Source organism: Sprattus sprattus, assembly GCF_963457725.1.
Source record: "Sprattus sprattus genome assembly, chromosome: 10".
NCBI classification, from domain to species: domain Eukaryota; kingdom Metazoa; phylum Chordata; class Actinopteri; order Clupeiformes; family Clupeidae; genus Sprattus; species Sprattus sprattus.
The window spans coordinates 12,002,222-12,026,571 of NC_137908.1; the positions used below are offsets into that span (position 1 = coordinate 12,002,222).

Consider the following 24,350-nt stretch of genomic DNA (forward strand, 5'->3'; position numbering starts at 1 on the left):
GTCTAAATAATTGAAGACGGTTTTTTTTCTCTTTCCTTGAAGTCAGGTGGCCGGAAGGTGCAGAGAGGGAGAGAGAGAGAGAGAGAGAGAGAGAGATTGCTGATTTTCTTGCCTTACCATTAGCGAAATTCACTCCTCTCAAACCAAGCTACACGTCCACACTGGCGCACTAGGCGGACCTCTCACGCCCTTCTCAGTTTGCCTCCTGAGATGCTTCTACCTGGCAAAGAGAGACATAACCCCACCAGCAGCGGCTCCCCATGACGGTACTACCACGAATATGGTGCAAAAATCCGGCAACGGCGGGGTCTACCCCGGCCCTGCCGCTGAGAAGAAGCTCAAAGTGGGCTTTGTTGGGCTTGAAGCAGGAGCGACAGACTCAAACCGAGATGGGGCTCTACTCATAACCGGCTCCGAGGCGACCAAACGAGGCAGCATCTTGAGCAAACAGCGCTCCAGCATCTCTGCTAAGAGACCACCGAAGAGAAATGCCTTCTATAGACGGCTGCAGAATTTCCTTTACAATGTATTGGAGAGACCAAGGGGATGGGCGTTTATTTACCATGCATATGTGTGAGTAACGACATTGGGTTCACAGCCTAATATTTTCTTATTTGTTAAAAAAAAAAAAATGCAACGGTCTAGAGCGGACACTAGACCATAATACATTAGCCAACCTGGTTGCAAGCTTGTTGGTTCATTGTTCTTTTGTTTAAGCAATGTCGAGATGATTCTGTGTGGTGTATTGGGTGGGAAATTCGGCATTATTAATTAATAAGTCCCCAGTGCACCCATACCTCACACAACCTCCTGCATTAACATGTTTTTATTTTCTCAGAACTTAAGACATTTATACATGCCTTCGCCTGTTGTGTTATATGCGTTAGCCTACTCAGGACCGAGCTTTGTTTTTGAATTATTCCGCAAAGTCTCCATCCACCATGTGAGCTGTGCATGTACCGCAGACTTATCCATTTTTGCAGTTGGAATGTGCTGCTCTATTTCAATATTTCTAAATTAGTCATCTGCAGCACCTTTGCCAGTGTTGTGCCGCTACTGACATGAGACGACTGTATGATTAACGTTTATAAATTGAAACCCAGGGGTTGTGGTAACTTGTAAGCAACGAAGTCAAGCACCACATACAATGTTTATTCTCACAGGAGCCTGTAAGTGACTTAAACTGAAGTAGCGTAATCGTCCCTACTTTTACGATTTAATTATCTCCGTATTCTGTTTCATCACTTACGATGTCCATAAACCATATAAGTAATGTTGCAGGCGTCCATGGCAGGTTTCAGTTTTGAGTTTTGATAAAGAAACAGACGTTAAACAAGTGCTGGATGCTGCGAGTTTGTTATGCCCTAACCCTTGCTTTATCTCCCTCCATTAAACAAGAGGAAGATCGACTTAATTGAGCGTAATACGCTGACGCTTCTAGGCTTTTCATGCCGTTTCAGTACCACATGCTGCAGGACAGCTCCGCTGCTACTCTCGCTTCACCATGCCTGGAAACGGTATTGTCTGACCGAGACTGTTCCTCCTCCAGAAAAGATGCTGACCGAATTACCATAAGATAACAAACTCGCATTCCGTAATGTAGAGCAGGGCAAATTTCCAGCAGCTGAGCGGATGGAAGGAAATCCTTACAGTGTTCTTCTGTTCTGTGCCATGCTGAGAATACATTTATTGCACTCGGTTTCATTTCCCCCCCAAATATTGTTGCGTGAGGTCTGGAAATAGCTCCAAGGTTTGATTACTCTGCTGAATATGAAATGTCTTGTTCCTCATTCGATCCCTTGTGGTGTTATGATAACATATGCCTACATCTGGACCTTTGCTCTGTGGTTAAAAAAGTATCGGCTAAGAATTCTGCAGCTGATACGTACGAATAGATGGGTATTTTGGTTTCATGGTCAAAAACACTTTTACTTATCTTCTGTAGTAACCCTTTTTGCCACATGATTGTGTCCTACTGATGGAATGCTTTGCATAAAAACCACTATTGAGTCACTCCTGTATCTATAGAGCAGCCTATGATTTGAAGTGTGGGCCAAAGCCAGAGGTGATTGGAGGAGGGCCGAAAGCTGATGGAATACCAGACTGCCAGCAGTCTTATCACTGGAGAAAACAGATCTGCTAACATGAGTCTGGGTCTGTCTGCTGTATGTGCCGCCTCTCGGCCACGAAATCCTACCCCCCCATGCAAATCTAGGCTTAGCAGAGGTAGCCACATTTTGCTCTAAGCCCTGTGGTCCTGTTCCCTTTGCTGCTGTGAGTGTCAAGCTATGTGGATGTGAGAGGCATTCTGATCCCCTCAAGCCCTTTTCATGCTGACAGCATACAGACAAGTATAGTGTGTTGATTTGTTTGTTCTTCTCTGTATGTGTGTGTGTCTGTGGGCTCAAGCATGCGTGTACATAAGTGTGTATGTACGCATATATGTGCTTTCATTTCCTTTGGCTCTAAAGTACATTTACTGTGGCTTTACCTAAGATCTCAGTAGAATGACAGATGTCACAAATATGTTTGTGTACAGGGCTCATATTACAGCATGACTTTGTGCTGTGGTACACGTGTCCTCCGTGTAGTTGTTCAGTTGTGTGCGTGTGTGTGTCTGTGCGTCAGAGTGTGCATGCCATGGGCGTGTGTGTGTGTGTGTGTGTGTGTGTGTGTGTGTGTGTGTGTGTGTGTGTGTGTGTGTGTGTGTGTGTGTGTGTGTGTGAAACGATGGGCCACGGCAGGCAGGATCGTGGGTTCGGAGGCCCTGCTGGGTCCCCACGCTGCGTCAGCGCTTCTCTGATTAATGGCCTTCATTATCACAGAACGCGGTGACCTCACCCGCCTGTGGCAGGTGTGAACCAGGTGCCGCTTTGTGAGATAGCTGTGAAAAACCTGCATGAAGGCTGGTCCCCACAGACCTGTCCCAGCCATCTGTGCCACCCTTTAAAAAGGTGAAGTGCTTCAAGACCCTGGTGTCGGACCACCGTTCACGGGCTGTTTTAGATAATGTGTGACCTTTTTGAGATTACATTTTTCTCCCAGCCTCCATTGTTAACTGGCAGAATAAACCTGTTACAAATGAGGAAACACTGATGTAGAACGGGGTTACAAAATGAATGTGTCGGTGGAAAACGACACCATTTTGTGCTTGGAAAGTTTCAGTTATTTGGACCGACCAAGATGATCTGGCATCTCCCACAGCACACAGTCTGTTACCTGCCCCTACCAAAACATTAATTCGTTCCTCTATAAGACCTTTTAAAGCACACACGGTGCCAGTGACACTTGTCAATATAAACTATACAAAGCTATCTTCAACCAATTGCTCCAAATGTACAAAATACATGATACCAAATGGTGTCCATTGCTTACAGCAAGCTGCAAGCTGAACAGGTTGAGGGTGCTGAGTTGTTGGCAAGCTATTAAAAACTCATAAAAAAACACTCTCAGCTTTGACCAGACTTTTTATGTATTCAGTTTTAGGTTGATATCAGAATTGTAATGGTACAGTTGAGAAGTGCTCAAACATTTCTGTAATGATCCCTGCATTATGAGCTCTGTGTGCTCTCTGCGTGGGATTGGCCTGTAGTGGCAGTGGGTGCTAAGCACTGGAGTACCAGTAGCATGTAGCGATGTTGACACCAACATTCATCTGTCTGAAGGCTATGGGCCAAATGGCTAATGAGGCATGGATGGAGAGAGAGAGACACTATCTCTCCCTTTAGCCACGTCTCAGATGGCTCCTATAAACATATAAACTTTAATCTCATCTAACTGCTCTGGGGCCTGATGACATTTGCTCAAGTGGATTCGGCTGTCCTGGTGTTTTCACATTGCTGTGGTGACTGGAGTGTGGTTTGTGATTGAACACGGCTAGTGTGTCCCTCTGTCTATCCAGGGACGTGATCCTCCATCCTTGTTGCTGTAGGTCATGGGCCCGTTGATTTGATGAGCTTATCTCTGAGAAGTTAAATATCCCTAGCAAATTGATGCTGAGGTGCAGGAAAGATTCGTATTGAGAGTTTTCTGGATGTCTTAATTTTTGTATGTAATTTGTCGGACAACATTGTGTCTGTATGGGTTTATTGTGCTTTGAATTAATTCTCACTACCGTATTAGGTCAGTGAACTTTTCTGATAAGCGGCACATTAGAGCATCATAAAATGTGCCCAACATAGTGAGATGGGGCCTGCTGTGTGCTGATAGTTAGCAGAGAGAGAGAGAGAGAGAGAGAGAGAGAGTGTGTGTGTGTGTGTGTGTGTGTATGTGTGTGTGTGTGAGTGTGTGTGTGTGTGTGTGTTTGTGTGTGTGTGTGTGTGTGTGTGTGTGTGTGTGTGTGTGTGTGTGTATGTGTGTGTGTGTGTGTGTGTGTGTGTGTGTGTGTGTGTGTGTGTGTGTGTGTGTGTGTGTGTGTGTGTGTGTGTGTGTGTGAGTGCATTCATTAACAGGCTGGCCATGGCTCACTTCCATATGAAATGGCCAGAGCAGATGTGACAGGCAGGAGGTCTAATGACTGAAATGGAGTTACTGCACCAAGGTTTTCTGTAATACACGCTGTAGATGCTATCACTGTTGTGACACACACACACACACACACACACACACACATGCACACACGCACACGCACACCAGGGCCTCCAAAGGCCCACCAAAGATCCACTCTCTCTGATTTCTCAGCACTCTGTCCAACACCTCATGGTTAAATCAGTTGACTCATGACAACTCAGTGTCTGGCCAAGACTGTGGAGAAGCCTTTAAGTCGCAAGAGGAATGACCTGGTACCTTGGCCACCTGACTATGGTGAAGTGCCGCTGGGAGGTATATTTTTGTGGTGATCTAGTTTTTGAAAAGAGGGTGAGGAGAAGTCAGAGTACCTCAGAAGGGTCAGTGTGCTCTCTAACAGACTGGGGAAATGTGGAAGTATAATTATTGCGTAGATATCTGGACGAGGTACAAAACTGATAAATAAAACACTCTTTGGAACAATATGTTAAGGTGTGTCCTTTTAGCTGTTAATGTAATGCTCCTATTGGAGGCTTTTAGACACTTCAACAAGAGGCTTCCAGTGTTCACATTTATGAACCAATGCTACCAGGTCTGGGACACTGTGGTGGTGGTCTGCAAGAGCACTGTAATTGCACAAACATGAACATGGCACTTTCTTTTGGAACAAGCAAAAACATGTTTGTTTTAGTTATTTAATGAAGGTGTTCTCTTCACAGAATTTAGTGGTCAATATTTATGTTTTGATTAAGAGCAATATTGAGAGCTTTCAAGACACTGGAAAGTCTCAAAGATTCATCCAGCCTTTTATTTTGAAGATGCAGAAAAAACAACCTCCACATTCAGTTATTTTGACATGGTATTCTGTTCTTTCCTTGACGATCAGTTGCCCAACCTCAACTGGTCCAAATGTCTGAATACAATCATTGTAGTTGTTGTCTTTATAGGTTGTGTTAAAATTGCATTCATTTGTAATACGTGGCTTGTCCTGTTATGTCATTCGGTGAGCTCTGCATCTTTTACTCACCTCCTGTGGCCTTATGCTATCCTGGCTCTGGTCTGATCTTTGCCTCAGACTCCAGCCTCAGACTCCAGCCTAACACCAAAGCATTGGACCTAGACCCTGGAACAGCCTACCATTCAAGAGTAGATTTGCTAGATCACCGCTCCTTTGAAAACTTCTCCATTTTAAATCTATAATAATAATTATCATTATCATTATCATTATTATTATTATTATGTTGATATCCATTGTTTTAATTATACTGTATTACATGATGTGTCGGGACTTTTGGTTCCTTATTTGGATCCTGGAAAATGAAATCTACCACCAATCTAAAGACAAAAAGTTAATTGTGTTGACTCAACATTTAATCACAGGCCATTGAAAGCCAGCTGCATTCTGCTCCTAGTTCTGAGACAGCTCCGACAGAAAGCCTTGATTAGGTGCGGGTGGAACAGGGAGAAGCTGGGAGAAAGTGGCAAGTTGTAGCGACCTGCTTTCCGACACAAGCGTGTTTGGCCTAGCAGTGCTTAATTAAACGTGAGGTGCAACCCAGAGCGCCGGGATACAAGAGCGAGGTGTGTGTGTGGCACTCTGATGTGTGAGAGTGGAAGCACCAGGCACTGCCAGATCTTTCCGTTATAACGGCTGCGACGCTGTTGGCTGCTTGTAGTTGGTGGTGGTGGTGGTGGCGGTGGTGGTTGCAGTATGTTTATGTTTTGTGGTGGGTGGTTGAGTGAGTATGCAAATTAATTTCAGTGTGCTCTCACATTTGTGTCAACAATCTGTATTTTAAATGGAAAGCTAGTGTTCATGCCTCTGTTGTGGTTTGCTTACATACAAATAATTGTAAGAAAAATTAATGAAAATTTGTGGGGGATATAATTCAAATGTTTACATTTACAGATCAAATTATATTATATAACCCCCACAATTTTGCATCACATTTGACTTACAATTAATTTTACATCTATCTTTATCTATATATCTATATACTGTATATGTGTGTGTGTGCGTGCGTGTGTGTGCGTGTGTGTGAGTGAGTGTGTGTGTGTGTGTAGATAGATAGATAGATAGATAGATAGATACTGAGGGTTGTGCATACATGCACATTTGTGTAATGTTTGTGAATGTGAGCTTGATGAATGTGTGTTCAGGACACTGAGGCATCCGACGGCTACAGTCTTGAATATGCTCCCAGGTTCCTGTCTCTTGCGCAGTGCCACGGGGCAAAGCTTAGACAGCCCGTCCAACCATAAAGCTCCCTAGGGTTTCTTTCTGGGCTGAGTCTTTCTAGCACTTATTTTGATATGCTCTCACCACACACTCTTGATGGCAGCTGCCTCAGAGGTATCAAAGTGTGTGTGTGGGTGGATAGGTGTGGGTGTGTTTGTGTAATTCTGAATGGCAGAAAATCAGCTGTCAGCCCAGTGTAACTCGCAATGACGAGAATCCTTTCCCAGCTTTCCACAAATAACTGCCTGTTATACCCGTATGGCCAAGGGAAGTGGAGAAACACTTGTTCGGCTCGTGTCGTGTAAAATTCGATTTCATGAAGAGGGGGGGAGACCCGTGGGAAAACAGGTGAGAAGAGGGGCAGTGTAGCGTGCCGAGGTGTGGCGTGGCGTGACATGGTGTGACATGGCATCCCCACGCCTCTGAGGCTTTCAGTGAGTGTTCCTCTTGCCCTCCTCCGCAGAGTGGTAGGCTTCTAAACGGTGTGTCACGAAGAGGTAGGAAGAGTGTGTTCATGGTTGTGAGTCATGGCAGGGCTTTTCCTCTCAGTATGAGCAGCCATAACGTGCCATTACAGCTCTGCAGTGAATCAATCGACACGTGTAAAGATAGAAAGATAGGAGAAAAAAGCAACCAAGCAACCAAACAAACAAGTAAAAAAGTAGAGAGTAGAAAGACAATGGCTGACATAAATGAGTATGCATGGGCTTTTTTCAAGGGCTTCATCTGAGCCTTTCAGTTCAGCTGTTCTCTATGCTGCTGTGTTCTGTGCGTGGTGTCTCTACCCAGAGAGGAGGTTTGAGCAATATTGATAGCAGCCTTGTCTCAGGTCTGTGATGGATGAGGCTACCACGGTGTCAAGGAGAGGCCATGCCAGTAACAACACACACCCTCACACACACAAACTTTCTCCCTCTCTCTCTCGCACACACACATACAAACACACACACACACACACACACATCCATACACACCTTAGTCTCTATTCTCAGGCCTGGGAGAAGAAGGTCTCTTTTGGCCCCTGCAGCTACAGCACCATCTATCATGTGGTAGTAAAAAATAAAATCTATTTTTCATTTAATCCATCATAAACAACCACCAGTTACTCTTTTTTAATAGCTTTGAAGGAGGTGCTGTAGTTTCTCTCTCTCTCTCTCTCTCTCTCTCTCTCTCTCTCTCTCTCTCTCTCTCTCTCTCTCTCTCTCTCTCTCGCTCTCTCTCTCTCTCTCTCTCTCTGCCAGTCACAGAGGCGACTCAGCATCAGACCAAGGAGAGTAAATAGAACTTCTCTAAGGAGACACTGAGGTGCCCGGCCACTGCACTGACTGAGTGTTTGGAAGGCTGGCTTAATTGCTTTAATTCAGGTTGTAATTAGTACAAATCAGGTGCTTGGGACCTTGGATGAACCTCTTGCCTGGATTTAAATGTAACATGGCGCATCCTGCTCTAGCAGCTCATCTGAGGAGAGGTGAGAGAGTGCTGCCATTTTGATCTTGTACATGCTTCCTGCAGCCGACATCACACAGAATCCCTGAAGCCGTATGAATTAGCATGTCCCCTCATCAAATGAATGTGTGCACAAGGCTCATTAAATTAAAATGGATGCAGACGCTGCTGCTTTCCAAACAGTGCCGATACTAATTCGGTCTTGGAAAACAGTACAAGAATAATCACACCTGCATGCAAATGTGTGTGTGTGTGTGTGTGTGTGTGTGTGTGTGAGAGAGAGTGTGTGTGTGTGTGTGTGCGCACTCTAGTGTTGGATTTACGAGGGAGAAGCTGAGAGTTTTTTTGCTTTACAAAACATAGAGATGGGGCATTGTTTCTCACTCTCTCTCTTTGCCCTTCCTCATAAGGACACACACACACAGAGCAGAGAACCTTGGCAAACTCTGGGGAGCCAGGGTTGCTGGGGGCACTCTTATTAAAAGCTCCCTCGCCCTAGAGAGAGAGAGAGAGTGTGTGTGCTCGTTTGAGTGAGAGAGAGAGAGAGAGAGAGAGAGAGAGAGAGAGAGTGAGAGAATGGGATAAGTTGATTGAATGATTGAAAACCTGAACATTTAAATCATGTGGTCCCCATATGGCCAGTCCTCGCTCATCTTCACATGTCACAGCACAAGAGGACTGAAATCAATAAAACATATGACAAAGAGCCATGGCGTGACTCGCAAGCAGAGGGGTTACATCACCTGCGAGCAAGTTCAGTGAACACGCTGAGGCAGACTGTGACCCTGCAGTGGAGAGGGAGAGAAAGAGATAGATAGATTGGAAGAGAGACAGAGCGGGAGAGAAAATAGAGAGAGAGAAAGAGGGAGGTGGGAGAGAAAGAAAGCAAGCATGAGAGGGAGGTTGAGCTAGAGAGGAAAGGAGAAAGGGAGAGAGAGAGAAAGAAAGGGAGGGAGGGGAGGGAGAGAGAGAGGAAGGGAGGGAGAGAGAGAGAGAGAGAGAGAGAGGAAGAGCAGTGGTTGCTGGGGTGTGTCAGGGTTTACTGTGTGTCACTCTCGCACAGTATGTCCACAGCTCGGGGCCATTATGCTTCGTAGGCAAAAAGAACATTGGGCCTGGCAGCCTTGATTAAGAACAGTGTCCTCTTAGTCCCAACACTGGTGACTGGTGATTGCCCTCTTATGCTGATGGCCACGACCATGGCCTCCCCCCCGCTGTCTATCTGTCTTACCAGCAGCCTCTCCTGCATGCACCCCCTGTTTCTCTTACATTCTTATAGCCCCCCTCTCTCTCACTCCCTCTCCCAACCTTACTCCACCCAACCTATTTTCTTTCTCTCTCTCTCTCTCTCTCTATCCTCACCCCTCCCCTTTCTCTCTCTCCTTCTCTCTCTTGCTCTCCCTCTCTCTTCCCCCCTCTTTCTCTCTCGATTGCAGCTTTGTGTTTTGGGTTCTTTCCAGCCTGTCAGGCAGCATTAGTCTGAGCCCAAGGCAAAGGGTGGAGCAGCGAGAGGTAGATGAAAGGAGAGGAGGTACCATGGTTTCAGGAGAGGAAGAGATGAGGAAAACAACACAGACAGGAAAGGGGGATGAAGGCGAGAGGACAGAGGAGAAGAAAACAGAGGGACATGATTGATGGAGAGACTGAAGAAGACACAGGGCCTTAATTTCATTGGCTGACAACGTGGCTGGCAACACACAAACTCTGTCACACATGACCTTAAGCTAATTTAATAACTTGGCAAAATCATTTTGCTAATTTCATAAACAGGGGCAAGATTGTAAACACAGACATGGGTGGGTCGGCGCAATGCTGGGGTGTGTCCTGGGCAGATGTGGGAGTTCCGTGTATAAATGAGTTCCTTCTTGTTTCCGTGAAATTTATAAATGGTGAAAATCGGTCTGTTTGTGAACGGAAATGTTGTTGTTTGCTCTACTGTAGAGCAATTACTGAGCTCCACGTGAACGTTAATTTGAGATGGTTGAAACAATGAGATTGGCTGATAAAGCATGACTTCATTGCCACATACACTAATTGCTCAACCCATTTATGCTTGACTGCACCCTGCAAATATGGTCATCCCCGCCTATTCTCACTGCACGCTTGCTGATGCATGAAGCCTGTTTGCGGTGCTCGTTGCCCTGTGAAATTAGGGCCTATGGTTGATGAAATGGTTAAGGGGTGAAAGCTGGCAAACTGCAGAGTAACTACGTAGTTGGATGAAAGGGGGTGAAGGGATGAAAAAAGAGAGTTGCCACACAGCCAGCAGATAGCCAGAGTGCTTGTGAAATAGTACCACTTCTGCTAGCGTTAGAATACCTCCCAATACGGCAGTCTCTTTAGTCTGAAGACATGGCTGGAGTGAGACACCAGATGTTGTGAGATGGTCATAATCAATAGGGCGAAACTTAATCAACCCCTGCATTGACATAATCTCCCTGTCAACATAGCGAAAGCAACCATTTTGTTTTATAAGCTGAAGGTCAATGACCTCCGCCCAAACAATCCCATGGAGACACTGAAGCTGTGGTCCAACCATAACCGGCTGCTTGTAGTTCAGGGTAATGCTGCTGTACGGCACCTTTGAATCTGTCTTGCTTTGGTCTTGCAGTCATACACAAACCTGGGATGCAGATAAATACATTTTTATTTATTTACTTATTTAAGAGAAATGTATATACTTTTTTATGGAAGTGTCAAGCACAAAATGAAAGTAAATAGTTTCAGGAGGTATCCCATACAATCACATATGTATTAAATGTTTCTCTCAGCAACATTTTAACACATAAAACTGTTCTGAAAGAGTGATAACCTATGTACTGATGATGCCTCTCCAGTGAGATTGTGGGTGGTATCTCAACCTGACTTCAGGCAGTGGTTGACAGTTTTGGTCTTACATTTTAGGTTTGGCCTGTAATTAAATATGGTTGATAGCGAACAGGGTGAAGATATAGGATTGGAAGCACATTACTGTCAAGAGTTAATGCATTGATTTGACTGAGAGGCAAAGTAATAAACAGCCTTATAGATCATGCATTTGTGTAGCTTAAGAGCTGGCTTGTAGCAAGCGCACTGTCTCAGTGGTTTTAAATTATAGTTATCATCATTACACCACACGTAGCCTCAAATGCACTTCAGGACCACTCATTGTAAACACCACCACAAGCAGAATCCCAAACCAGAGGTCTGTGGGGAACTGACGCCAGCCAATATGGAAGCCAACCTGGAGGTCCTGTCCCCCTGTTGTGAGCCCTTGGGTGGAGAGAAAGGCCAGCGTCCGGAGGGGTATTCGCCCAGGCCCTTAGGTCGACATATTGACCGATGTCTTGTGTTCGGAATCAATCGGCTAAAATTAGAGATGGGGATGCGCTGTCACCCAATACAGTGTCCAGCCAAGGATGGAGTGGAGGCCTGCAGCTTGTTCTGAGAGTACCATGGAGCAGAACACACTGTCCAGCCAAAAAAAACACACACACAGGATGTCTGTTTATAACCATCATTTTGGACAGAAACTGGCTGTGTGATGTGCAGGGTTTAGACCATTTAAGAGGGGTTATGTGTAAGCTGGTTCTTGACAGAGGGGTGATGTTATAAGAGGAACCATTTTAGGTCTAATAAAATGCAGAGGTTAGTCTGATTGGGCTGTCACACAGAGAGGTTTTGTGTAAACTGGTTCTTGACAGAGGGGGTGATTTTATAAGAGGAACCATTTTAGATCTAATAACATGCAGAGATGAGTCTGATTGGGCTGTCACATAGAGTGGTCTCAGCGTGTGCGACCTCAGGCTCGGAGGTCTATTTGATGCCTTACACAATGCAGCAGCTCATCAGCCTAGAGGAGCGTGACAGCTCAACCTCTGCTGTTTAGTTAAGTGGCTTTGTGACGCTCCCTTTGACTGAAGGACTTTACAAGGCAAACGGGCTACAAAAGGGCCGTCGGATAAAGGCTGTCTAATAGGTCTTCTCATTGGTTGCTCAGTTCAGCTGAAGTTCAGACATTCACCATGTACTTAAACCCCGACATTGGTTGTGATTAAGTCTGATCTGCACATTAAAGACCACCTATGATGTGTACTTCTTCTGGATAAGGAGTTTTAGTGTAAGCCTTCACAAACTGTAAATGTTTTAAAAGCTGGCAATTCTGTTCCATGATTGTATAATTGCTACACTGCATTCTCGAATGTCACCCACCCACAAACAATTGCAATGGCTGCCCGTACAAAACTGCTATCCGTGATGTTGGAGGTATTTAGAATCAAAGCTTCTGTTGCAACAAATGTGATGGTCTTGAGTTCCAATTTTTGTTCTCCACGGCGCATTAACAATATCACTGTTACATTCCAATGGTCCAGCCATCAGCGTGAGTCACTGCAAGGGCTATGATGCTCCCATAGTATCTGGTTACTTGTAATGTGCTGTAAGCTTTCTTGTGCGGGGCTCAGTGAGGCATTGTCAACTGTGGTCTTTGTTATGGCAATCTCACAGGCTCTTACCTCACTCACATCCCAGAAAAACGGGGAGGACTCTACATGGCTTTGTCAATCTATCAGTTCCACAAGCTTTGTGAAACTTCCGGAGTGTTTGGCCACCACCTGTCTGCTCTGTTGGACTGACAATAGGATTAGAGCCAATAGGATCCGGGGAGCCACGTGTTGCGGATGTTTGTTTGTGGACCCCGCAAGGCCTCTCCTGCATGTGTCAAGTGAAATTGCACACTTGCGTCAGCATGCTGCTGTGTTTTTTGCTGACTACACAGGCTGTCAGAAGCCTCGCATTAGCGGAGCAACACTGCAGGACGTTAATTCAGTCTGCTGTAGCTGTCAGTTCGGACAGGGAAGTTTCATTTGGCCGTAAATGTAAATCCTCTAGCAATAACTTGTTTTAAATCTTTTTTTTTTTTTTAAGACTCTTCTTTAAATCCACTGTGCACTACCAAATAAACAGCTCACCCTGAGACATGTCTGGCCACATCCTTGTCACAGTCGTCTGTGTACTTTTGTACTCGGCACCATAGACGGATATAGATAACACACTATGACCATGTGCATAATCACAAAAGGATTCATGAAAAAGAAAAGAAATCTAAAAATAGAGAAGAAATAGATGACCCAAGACCCAAACTGTATGAATGAATGTCAATTATTGTACCAGTATCATATTTCTAGTGTGGCATTTCCAGCAGAGTGACACATTTGTCTATACATTGTATCACACCCATCCTGTAGTTTCCCCCTGAAGCTGGTTCGAAAATGATGATATCTCTGTCAATACGTCCTGATCACCTCTCGGTGTCTGATCTATGGCTCCCATGCCCAGGGCTCCATCTCCATTAGTCGAGGACTGATATCCTGCTGTGGATCATATGGCTTGGCCTCGGCCAGGTTTCAGGCCACCTCAGCACTTCTGGATGGATCTTATTGAATCTGTGAGGAAACCAATTTAAATCCATACAGACCTCTTGCTTTATAGAGAACCAAACTCAAATCTCAACGTCTCAATAATGACGAGACCTTGAAATGTTGAGACTTTTATATCGTCGTAATATTGACGGAGGCACTAAAGCGTGTCCTTCACAATGGCCGTACAGCTCATTATATACTTAAGCGGTGAATACCCTTCCAGAAGGGACATCTGTTAGAGGGAGATAATGTTTCCAACCACACATCTTTATGGTAATGCATGGTAATGCAATGTCCATTAATCACATCCTAAATAGTGTCCCACTCGGTTTCGATTTCATTTCGAGTATGGTGTTGCACTGAATGTATATTGCATTAATTTCGGGTTGTGAAATTTTGACCAAGTTCTTTCCTGCTGATTCCCTTTCAGTTTCCTGCTGGTGTTATCCTGTCTGGTGCTCTCCGTGTTCTCCACCATAAAAGAGTATGAGAAGAGTTCTGAGGACGCTTTGTACATACTGGTACGTGTGTGAATGCGTTTAGCACTGTCAAGGAAAGGTCCACCTGCTTTGAACGCACTGACAGAAGCTTTTCGGTTTGATGATTTCTGACATCTTTGCTCTGCAGTCTTAGGCATCCCACTGCAGCAGCTATAATATTTTGATTGGCTGCCTTCACAGTTCGTTACCTGCCTGTGTGTTTTATAATTTGTTTGCCTGTATCTTTCCAGGAAATTGTGACCATCGTGGTTTTTGGTGTGGAGTACATCGTCAGAATCTGGTCAGCAGGATGTTGTTGCAGGTACAGGGGATGGAGAGGCCGGTTGAAATTTGCCCGCAAGCCTTTCTGCGTCATCGGTGAGTGAGTGGAAAATGGTGCACTAAAATGTCATTGCCGTTGTGCATTACAAAACTCCATCCTGAGTTCCCATTTAGCCTTCATATCCCTGCAGTCATACCAGCTCACAGTACATCACCAATAACATTATAAAGGAATGGCAATTAGGATGAAGTATCACCTTCGACTGTATTTCCTGTATGTGAAATTACTCTATAATTACATTTCTCTGGCACACACACACCTATCCAGTGTAGTTATAGCCATCTTGTCTCCAGTGATTAAACTACCAGGCCCATCAATTCATAATATCATTTTACCCTGGTGTCCAGTCGTTTCAGTTTATTATGCACTGGAAATTCATCTGGGCCTCATACCCTGGTGCTCCATGGTTTCAGCATCCCTAACGAGCCATTACAATTTCTACGGCTATTCATTAGCAATGCCTGCGCTGAGACCGTGACTAGAAATGATTGACCTGGCCGTCTCTGTTCCAGACGTTATGGTGCTGATAGCCTCCATCTCGGTGCTGGCCGCCGGCACACAGGGGAACGTGTTCGCCACCTCGGCCATCCGGAGTCTCCGGTTCCTGCAGATCCTGCGGATGATCCGGATGGACCGTCGCGGAGGCACCTGGAAACTCCTCGGCTCGGTCGTCTATGCCCACAGCAAGGTAAAGGCTGGATGGTGATAATCATGATTTCAGTATTTTTTTTTATCTGTTTATCGCTTTCATACAAAGCTGCCCTTAGTTTGATTGAAAAAAACTCACAGGAACGTCCTTATGAGATGTCAAGTGTTAGTCTAACCAACACATAAGATGGATGGAATTTTGTATTCAAAACCATATATGTTTATTTCCACCACATAATATACAGTACGTACCACATTCATGTTGTATATGAACTACGTGAATGTCCAGTTTGTCATGTTGTATATTTGTTTCACTGTCTGCATGTTTGAGGCACTCTGAAGCAATCTTTACACATCAACTGTTTTCACAGAATACAGTACCTTCAGAGTGTTCATGTTGCAGCAGGTTTCATCTTCTCTCTCAGCAGAGATGTCAGACACTAGTGCTATGCCCCCCACAGTGTGCCCTTCCAATATCACAGTCAGAAGAAAAACATGACTCTCATTTCTGCTCTTGCTGTTGTCAGGCATCTAGTCAATATCCTCAACAATGTTCACCAAACACAGCAGACGTTTATAGATCTATTTTCTCTTGCATTCATGCATCCTTGCCCTGCATAATGTGTTGGGCTTTGATTAAACACAGCAGTCAGACTGCACTCACGATAGGAGGCATTCTGTTGAATCTCATCGGTCAAATCTAACTCAAATCCCCAGCCACCCTCACTACCCAGCCCCACCAAAGTAGGCCTGATAGATGGGCCAGTGTCAGAGGGAGGGATGGGTGGGCAGGCAGGGTGCCTCGGAGAGCAGGAGGAGGGCAAGCCAGAGAGCAGGTGTAATAAGATATTCTGCTTAAGCATCAGATGGAGTGGATCCAGGTCAAGACAGAGACTGCCAGGGCCATGATTAATTTCCTCTGATTGAATTTGTCCAATCGTTCCAGCCCCAAGGGCAATTCGATTGGTGGAAAATCGTTGCTTTTGTGTGCCTTCGCTAATATGTCATCCAAAGCACTGGAGATAAAGCAGGAACGTCACTGGCAACGGCAATAAGTCAAAAAAGTTCTTCCGTTCTCCCTGAAGCGAGAGATGTCAGCTTGCTGAGAAACCATTATCTGTTTCCCGTAATAGTTGGGGCGTTACTCAAAAATGTGTCTGGACAGAGTCACATCCAGCACTATAATGACTCTGTACAGTCTCGGTCTGAATGGTCTTTGCTTCGTCTGATCTGAATGAACTGAATTGGTTGTGTTTGTGCTACTTAATAAAGGTAGAAACATGTAATTCAATTTCATTTAATTAAATTAAATTACTTTACAAATTCAATTCAATGTGTATAAAGCTTACATGATGCTAATGATATATTATATTATGATGATAATAATATATATTTTATGTTGAGGATTAGACTCAGACAGATAGACAGACAAATAGGTAGATAGATAGATAGATAGATAGATAGATAGATAGATAGAAAGCACACTATATATATATATATATATATATATATATATATACTGTATATTTATATTTATATTCCTTATTATATACACCTTCTACTCACATGCATCTCCAATTTTTTTTGCTGGAACAGCGCTTGCAAAATACCTTCCCCCTTTTACCCCAGCACAGAAACTATCAGCTATTTTTAGCTAAACTCATTTTCGGTTTCAGCTTCTTGTTCGTCGTCTCAGCAGTTTTCCTCCTCGCTCAGAACCAGAGCTCGCCGCTGGGGGAATAGAAGAAACTGTTGTCTAGGTTATAAAATGCTGTTTGTTACTATGTACTGTATACCAAACTACCATCCCTTATTAAAAAGGGGATACCACTCTTCTGTAAACATGGTTAAAGTTGAATGACTTCTAAAAGAGCACAGTATAAATCAGCACAGTTTCAATGATGGTTGCACTGATATGCTGGAATAGGAATTGGAAGTAGTTGGAGTTAAAGCTAAACACATATGTCTAGTGTAGTGGTCAACTGACAGTTATGTCTTAATGTAAATTAAAGCACTTAATATTGCATACATTTAAGCATACAAAGAATCTCTCCTAATAGCTTTAACAGAGAATACCACTGAAAAGGACTTCTGAGTGTGTCTTGCACATGAAGTGTTATACATACATTAGACCAAATATTATTAAAGAAGTTCAGTGCTCAAACATTTGCAACTGGTGAGCAATATTGAAGGCGTTAGTTAGTTCAGAAACTCATTTTTCCACAATGTAAACCTACATCGTTCTCCATGGCATGGTTGAAGGAGATTGGGATAGGCCAGTGCAGGATGTAGGTCACCTTTGATTTAGCTAGAGAGATGCTGCCGCTGCTGTCTGTCTGTCTCTCATCTGCTATTGGGCACAGGTGTCTGCCCGCCGTGGCATTCTATTGCCCCGGGACCACAAGTGCAGGTGTGTCTCGGGCATTCCCAACTTCTCAGGCACTGACCTCTGAAGGTGGGTCTCCCTCACCTGTGCCAGGTGCCTACTGTAGCCGTGGCACCGAAATTAGCCAGCTCAGTAGAACCCAGGGCATGCCCACGCGCCTGTGCCAGGCTCGGCCAAAAGCCTCCACGTCCATCCGTTCGTTTGTCTGCGGCGAAGGCAGATCTTGTGTATGTTCCCATCATCTAGAGCTCGTCCCTCACCCTGCTGAGTCCCCCCCCCCCACCCCCCCCCCCCCCCAAGTTCTGGCAGAAGCATTTGCCCCACAGAAAAGACTCCCCCCTCTTCTCTCAAGGACAAAGTTGGGGCAAAGGCCTGGAAGGAAATGATCTGACAATGCAGTTTTGACTTTGAATTAGTTTCCCCCTTCAACACAACGTTCTTGAGAGACCCAGTTCTGTCTTGTGTCGACTCGACATCAGTCCAAGGGTGTTCCATTTCAAAGAGAGGGGGGAGGTCTCGTTTTACAGAAAATGCATATAGAGGCAGCCTGCTGACAGCGCACAATATCAAGTCATTTTTCACCGTTTCCATGCCATGTACTGAGCTATTGTTGCGAAGTAATGCGTCATGCTTCGGCGAGAGTTTTCATTACTCATTTTGTTATTAGAGGTGTTAAAGCTGTCGTTCCGGATAACCAATTTAGCCATAATATCAAGTAGATCCATGCAAATACTTTTTAGTGGTGGGTGAAAATTTGAAAGCAATTATTAATCGTGCAGAACTCTTATAAAAACTAGATGAAGAGAAACAAAGGCGTGACTCATAATTATACTTATTTTTTTTTTAAGATGACAGGTCCATTTAGCTGGCAGTCTTCAAAATCAAAAAAGAGTATTATCTAATAACACATCTAATGGCATTGCTTAGGTAATAGTCATATCCACTGAACAGTCATGTACATTTTAATTGACTTTTATCTGCGTGTCACACAAACTACCTTCTCACAAGTGATTAAAATAAAGACTTCAGGTCCTCTCTCCTCAAACGGTGTGTCTAGGAATGGAGGATAACCAATTGTCACACCCTGCATTAGCATGCTGGCGAGGTTATCAGTGCACAGGGGGGTGAGAGGATGTGAATTGAAACAGTTCTATCAAGTTACATTACCATGTGAAATACTGCTTATTCAGCGGTGATATCACTCAATAAGAGATTAAATTCACTCTCACTGTCCAAGTCTCCACAGCTTCATCTCAAACTGGACACATGGCAGCAGTCTATCTGAAGGAAAGGCTCGATAAACAGAACAGCCAAGCGCAGTCTTCTGGAGCGGGAATATGGACCGAAACGCTCCATCAGTTCGCACTAATAGCTGTCGGTTGTACAAATGTCTGATACCTCTAATTAGACACTAATACTTGATTCAAAATGGATTCCTGCCAGACTCTTACCGTAGGCCTCTCATTTTTGTGGGTGTTTTTTTTTTCTTGCCTGGATCTGTGTACGGGAGTGAGTCAGTCAGTGGGGTCTGCAGGTCTCCGGCTGCCACTCTCAAGGGAGGCTCTGGTTGCTGCTGCTGCTCCAGGCTGCCTCCCAGCTCAGAGCCAGCAAATGGCCTACAGAGACTGTGAAAAACTAAATCTTATACAAACAGAAGCCAAACTGAATGAATACATTAAAGGGTTGGTTCATGCCTTTGTGAATAATTGACTTGGAGAATGTAGGCTCGCTTATTGCAGCTTTACTTAAGTACAAGAGTGATTCATTGAAACTTTATTAACAGTGTTTGTGGGGAGTGGCTACATGCCATTTAAATAACATGTTATGTCTCTGGTGCTCAGTGTTTTTAATAACCAGCTCATGGTTTTGTCTGACTAACACAGAAAGGTGCTAAACAACAGGTGCTAACACTGTGTGTTGTATGGTATGCCTCATGCAAACCTTGTATGGTTAAAAGACTGTATGCATAGAGTTGCCAGACCTTGGCAGGGATTGATTTGTTTACTGTGCGAGATGTTTGTCATGTGTCCTGTGAATGCAGCCTGTCATCTTTAGCGTATGTGCTGTGGATCTGCTGTCACCCTAACCCCCACCCCGAACATTCAGCCCTTAGTCACCCCCCTCCTCCACCCTCAACACCAAAATGTGGCACTAAATCTGTAACCTTGACAGGAACTAATCACGGCCTGGTACATTGGCTTCCTGTGCCTGATCCTGGCCTCCTTCCTGGTCTATCTGGCAGAGAAAGAGGACAACGAGATGTTCGAGACCTATGCTGATGCCCTCTGGTGGGGCCTGGTGAGTCCCAACACACACACACACACACACACAAACACACACCACACACACACACACACACACACACACACACACACTCACAAACAAGCCTTGATGTATCATCCTCTCATTTTTCCTCCTTTTTTACTTCCTTTTTCAAAAGTACTTTTGTTCTTGTGTCCTCTATACTGTGAATGGAGGATGCAATAGCCTCAGATGGTGGATGAAGTAAACCTTTTATTCCAATAAGCCAGAGCTATCTGGCTCTCAGCCCAGCTGTTGGGTCTGATTAGATAAAAAGACAATGCAGAGTGCTTGGAAAGAAGCTATGGAATACTGTAACGTTATATCCACTTACACTAATGCTGTACATGTACATTAGATACAGGTGTATGTTGATTAGATGTGTAAATAATGGTGCTTCAAATAATATCTTTGATTACTCACTGTCTTATAGACAGTATATATTGAATATCCACACAAAAAGAGAGTCTTGCTCCTCCACCTCATGTGGATCCCTTAATTAAATTGTCTTTAAAATAAATATTCCCTTTCGTTCATCAGTCACCTGGGTGATGATGCTCTAATGATTTACAGTCTGTCGGCTGTATTATAACACAACAGGGTGCACTACAATCATCATACATCTACTTAACAACAACAACAACAATACAAATAAAGATGCCTTAATGAGCATTTCACTGGGGTTGTCAAGTGTGCACCTTCCTTCACCAGTGTTACGTTGAATTAGGCCCACGACACCTCCAGAAGGCTCAACAGTGGTGTCTGGCCTCACAGACCCACCTGCCCTCCATACTCATGATGGGTTAGGAGTCCTAACTTAGGACACATAATGAATACCAGAGACAACAACAGATACGCCTTGAAAGATTTCACATGCACATCTCAGTGTCAGAACATTCTAATTATCTAAAGATAATTAAGCAATATAGCACGAGTGGGAGTGGGGTAGGTAAGGGATAATCCCACGGGTGGTGTTCGGCCGTAGCCATCGAGGCCGAAGGCTGAGTGGCGTAGGCAACAACACCCGTGGGATTATCCCTTACCTACCCCACTCCCACGAGTGCTATATTGCTTTTATAAAACAATTCTACTGTCAACAAATTAACATTTCAACACGAAGTTATTGATTCAAAATGGTTTATTTCGCCATTGTTTCTCCGCAACAAAAAATAGTTCCATTGTCAACGTCTTGGTTTGGAATTTTAAAAACTTTGACTTAACGGTTATCATCAATGCGAATGTTTCATCGCGGAGTGATTTATTTTTAGCTGTGAAAAGTCCAGTAACTGTAGGTATGTTGACGAATAACCTATAGCATAGAACGTCTCTCGTCCAATCAGAAACAGCTAAATTACGCGCTAGAACCCAATTGTTTTATAAATCTCATTATACTATACTATGTCAACGGCTATCCAGGGTAAGGGATGGGAGGGTTGGGGGGTAGAGGTTACCCCCTTAGGAGTATGAACCCTGGTAAGGGTGAGGGAAGAATCCTTTTTCTAACTTGTAACTAAAGTGTTTTGTGTAACTGACATGTCAATCTTAATTTTCAGATCACCCTGACCACCATTGGTTATGGGGATAAGTACCCGACAACATGGAATGGACGTCTTTTGGCTGCAACATTTACACTCATCGGTGTGTCATTCTTTGCACTTCCAGCAGTAAGTCTACCCTTCCTGAAGGGATAAGGTTCTCTTAACGACTGCTTTTTGGGTCAATGCACATACATATGTGGAAGACCAAGTAAAATTCAGCAATGTGGTCCAAAAATAAATAGCAGATTGTATACAATGGAGATGAATGGGGTCACCAGTTGTGCTCGTTGTAGCAGAGAATGCAATCTAATAATCTTTCTCCCTGAAAGGGAATCTTGGGCTCTGGTTTTGCCTTGAAAGTCCAGGAGCAACATCGACAAAAGCACTTTGAAAAACGGCGCAATCCTGCAGCCGGGCTTATCCAGGTGAGGACATTACTAGACATCTGTACGCATACTGATGACCAAACAGATAAAGTACATTAGCAAACAAAAAGATTCAAGCTTCCTCACTGACGATTAGCTTTCATATCTGTTAGTAGGATTCACAAATATAGTTAATTTGTCTTCACAATGAAGCCCTTAAAAGTCCTGTCTAGGAAGCTTGCAGAAAACATTTGACTGGTCATATACTGTATGAATCAGGTTGATGCTGACACACATGTCCTTTTACTAAATGTACCACAAAAAAAAAACTGAAGAAGCACCTGCATTGATTGAAATAAACCATAACAAACTGAACATATAGGTCAAGCGTGTGTGTTGTTTGTAGGCAGACAACAAAATATATGATAGCACTGGAAAAAAGTTGGATAAATCTCCATTCTCTATCCTTGTATTGTCATGTAATGCATAGTAAACAAAGCCAAATGAGCAGATTGGCTGCTGTTTTCTTGAGTTTGCTGCTTTGAAGCTGTTGGACACGCCGACAGACCTGCTGTGTCTTAATTACACACGCTCAGAGTAGTATGCATTGCAGTGGATGCATTATTCATGGCTTATTTATTTATTTATTTTTCTTCTTTCCGCAGGCTGCCTGGCGGTTTTACGCCACCAATCTCAGCCGCACAGACATGCAGTCAACCTGGGACTATTATGAAGGAAATATATCTGTCCCAATGTACAGGTATTGATCCAGAATAAATCAGATAATAGATTTACATTCTCTGTTTTTCTCTCATTTTCTCTCTCTCTCTCTCTCTCTCTCTCTCCCTCTCTCTCTCTCTCATTCTCTGTCTGTCTCTCTATCTCTGTCTTGATCTCTTTCACACATCCCATCACTATCTCTCTGTTTCTCCCAAGTGGCGATGGAAGCAAATTAGGACATCACCAGATCGATTGACCTTTAATGTTTTTTGGGGGCTTGTGAAGGTTGATGCCCTGGTTGGACCGGTGCATGAAGCTTCTAAACAGAGCCTCTAAATTGGAGTGCACATTCTGTACCCCTGCCAAACACACTGTCTAATGTACAAGGCTTTAAAGTGCACAGACTTCCTTTTTTGAATGAAAGATTGCTGGCGGTTAGTGAAAGCTAATTTTGAAAAAGACACAGTATCAGTTCTTTCTCTCTTGCTCTCTTCCTCTCTCACTCCATTATCCCTCTCATCTCTCTCTGTCTGTCCTTCTTTTCTCTCTCTCTCTCTCTCTCTCTCTCTCTCTCTCTCTCTCTCTTTCTCACTCTCTCTGACTGTCATCATTTAAGCTTTGAGAGCACAGCTCATTTCATCTCCGTTGATAGAGGCTGACTGATGTTTGGCCTTTGCTGCTTTTGGGGCTATGCAGGAAAGGACCTTTAAAGTTTATAGGACAAGCTTAACTACACCAAAGCTGCTGACTATAACGCCGGTGTTCTGTAGCCTAACCTTATATGTGGTGTCAGACATTTTCAGGTTGTAAATGTAATGCTACACAACCTCTCTCTTCTTGCTAATGAGCTTGTTTGTATATTTAGCTCTTTTCATTTTAAAACATCAATGCAATCTGTATTTTAGAGAGACAGTCGTACTCATCATCATGTACATATCAATCTCCTGACGGTTATCATGAATAGAACTGATTCAGGAATTGAAATGAAGATGCTCTCTTGTGCAAATACACAATGTAAAGGAAAGGTCATAGCATATATCCATATTTTATATGCACTGTATTAGAGGACCATTAGTGACTTTTTTTTAAATCATGAATTCTTAAATCAAGTACATACATATAGGAAGAGAACATTATGCATAAACACATCCATTTAATATGGGAAAAGATGGGATGAAGGGAGAACTGTTAGCCTGCTGAACAACCCACTCAGAATTGAATATGGGGGAGCATTACATCAGGTGTCCAGTAACAGCAGAGGCAAATGCTAGGCATGTTGTTTATTAGGGCAGTGTTTTCTAACTTTAAAACCACAGGCCTTGCAAAAGGATTAATTACCCAAGGAATTTAAAAATGTTTGTCCTAGACCTAAAGCATGTCATGTGTCTCGGGCTCTGCTGTTTACGACAGAACGTACAGCCTTCTCGGGTTTGCGGCAGTGAGTTGTGTTCCCCCATTGCACCAGTGCAGCACCAGGGGTTGGCAGCCTCATGCAAGATCCCCACCGGAGCTTGCCTTAATGTGCCTGCACTGTCAGCGAGCTCCTGCCAGCTTCAGCAGTGTCAGTTTGCTTGAGCGAGCAGGATGCACTAACTGTAGCTTGGTGTTTTTTTGATGGAACAGATCCGTGCCACTGCAAAAGAAAAAAAATTAAATCCTCCCTCAAGAAGCTGTTTCAAGTGGCGAATCTAAACAGATGCCACTGCTGTGTTGAATTTGTGCAATTCAAAAATTGAAAAAGTGTTCTGTCTGATAATTTAGTACATTTTTGCATTTATAATCAACATGTAAGCCTACAGAACTAACAATTTCAGAGTAAACGTGATGAAGGCAGTTCCTGCTGTGTGGCCTTAATTTCACCTACTTTTCATTTTTTAATCATTTCTCTTTTTTTGTAGGCTCATCCCTCCACTAAATCAGTTGGATTTGCTTCGCAACCTAAAAAGCAAATCTGGACTCTCCTTCAGGTACAATAACACA

General features: G+C 43.8%; 1 protein-coding gene across 1 annotated transcript in view; it reads left to right on the top strand.

Moving 5' to 3' along the window:
* Nucleotides 1-280: 280 nt before the first annotated feature.
* kcnq2b (potassium voltage-gated channel, KQT-like subfamily, member 2b) overlaps nucleotides 281-24,350 on the top strand; it is a gene marked incomplete at both ends in the record, with an annotated part of 36,128 nt that continues 12,058 nt past the window's right edge. Inside the window, 9 exons of the mRNA XM_080845472.1 lie at nucleotides 281-573; nucleotides 14,021-14,111; nucleotides 14,321-14,447; nucleotides 14,925-15,100; nucleotides 19,619-19,744; nucleotides 21,301-21,411; nucleotides 21,615-21,710; nucleotides 22,316-22,410; nucleotides 24,269-24,337. Coding sequence (XP_080701598.1) covers nucleotides 281-573; nucleotides 14,021-14,111; nucleotides 14,321-14,447; nucleotides 14,925-15,100; nucleotides 19,619-19,744; nucleotides 21,301-21,411; nucleotides 21,615-21,710; nucleotides 22,316-22,410; nucleotides 24,269-24,337 — 1,184 coding nt within the window. The remainder of the gene's footprint in view (nucleotides 574-14,020; nucleotides 14,112-14,320; nucleotides 14,448-14,924; nucleotides 15,101-19,618; nucleotides 19,745-21,300; nucleotides 21,412-21,614; nucleotides 21,711-22,315; nucleotides 22,411-24,268; nucleotides 24,338-24,350) is intronic.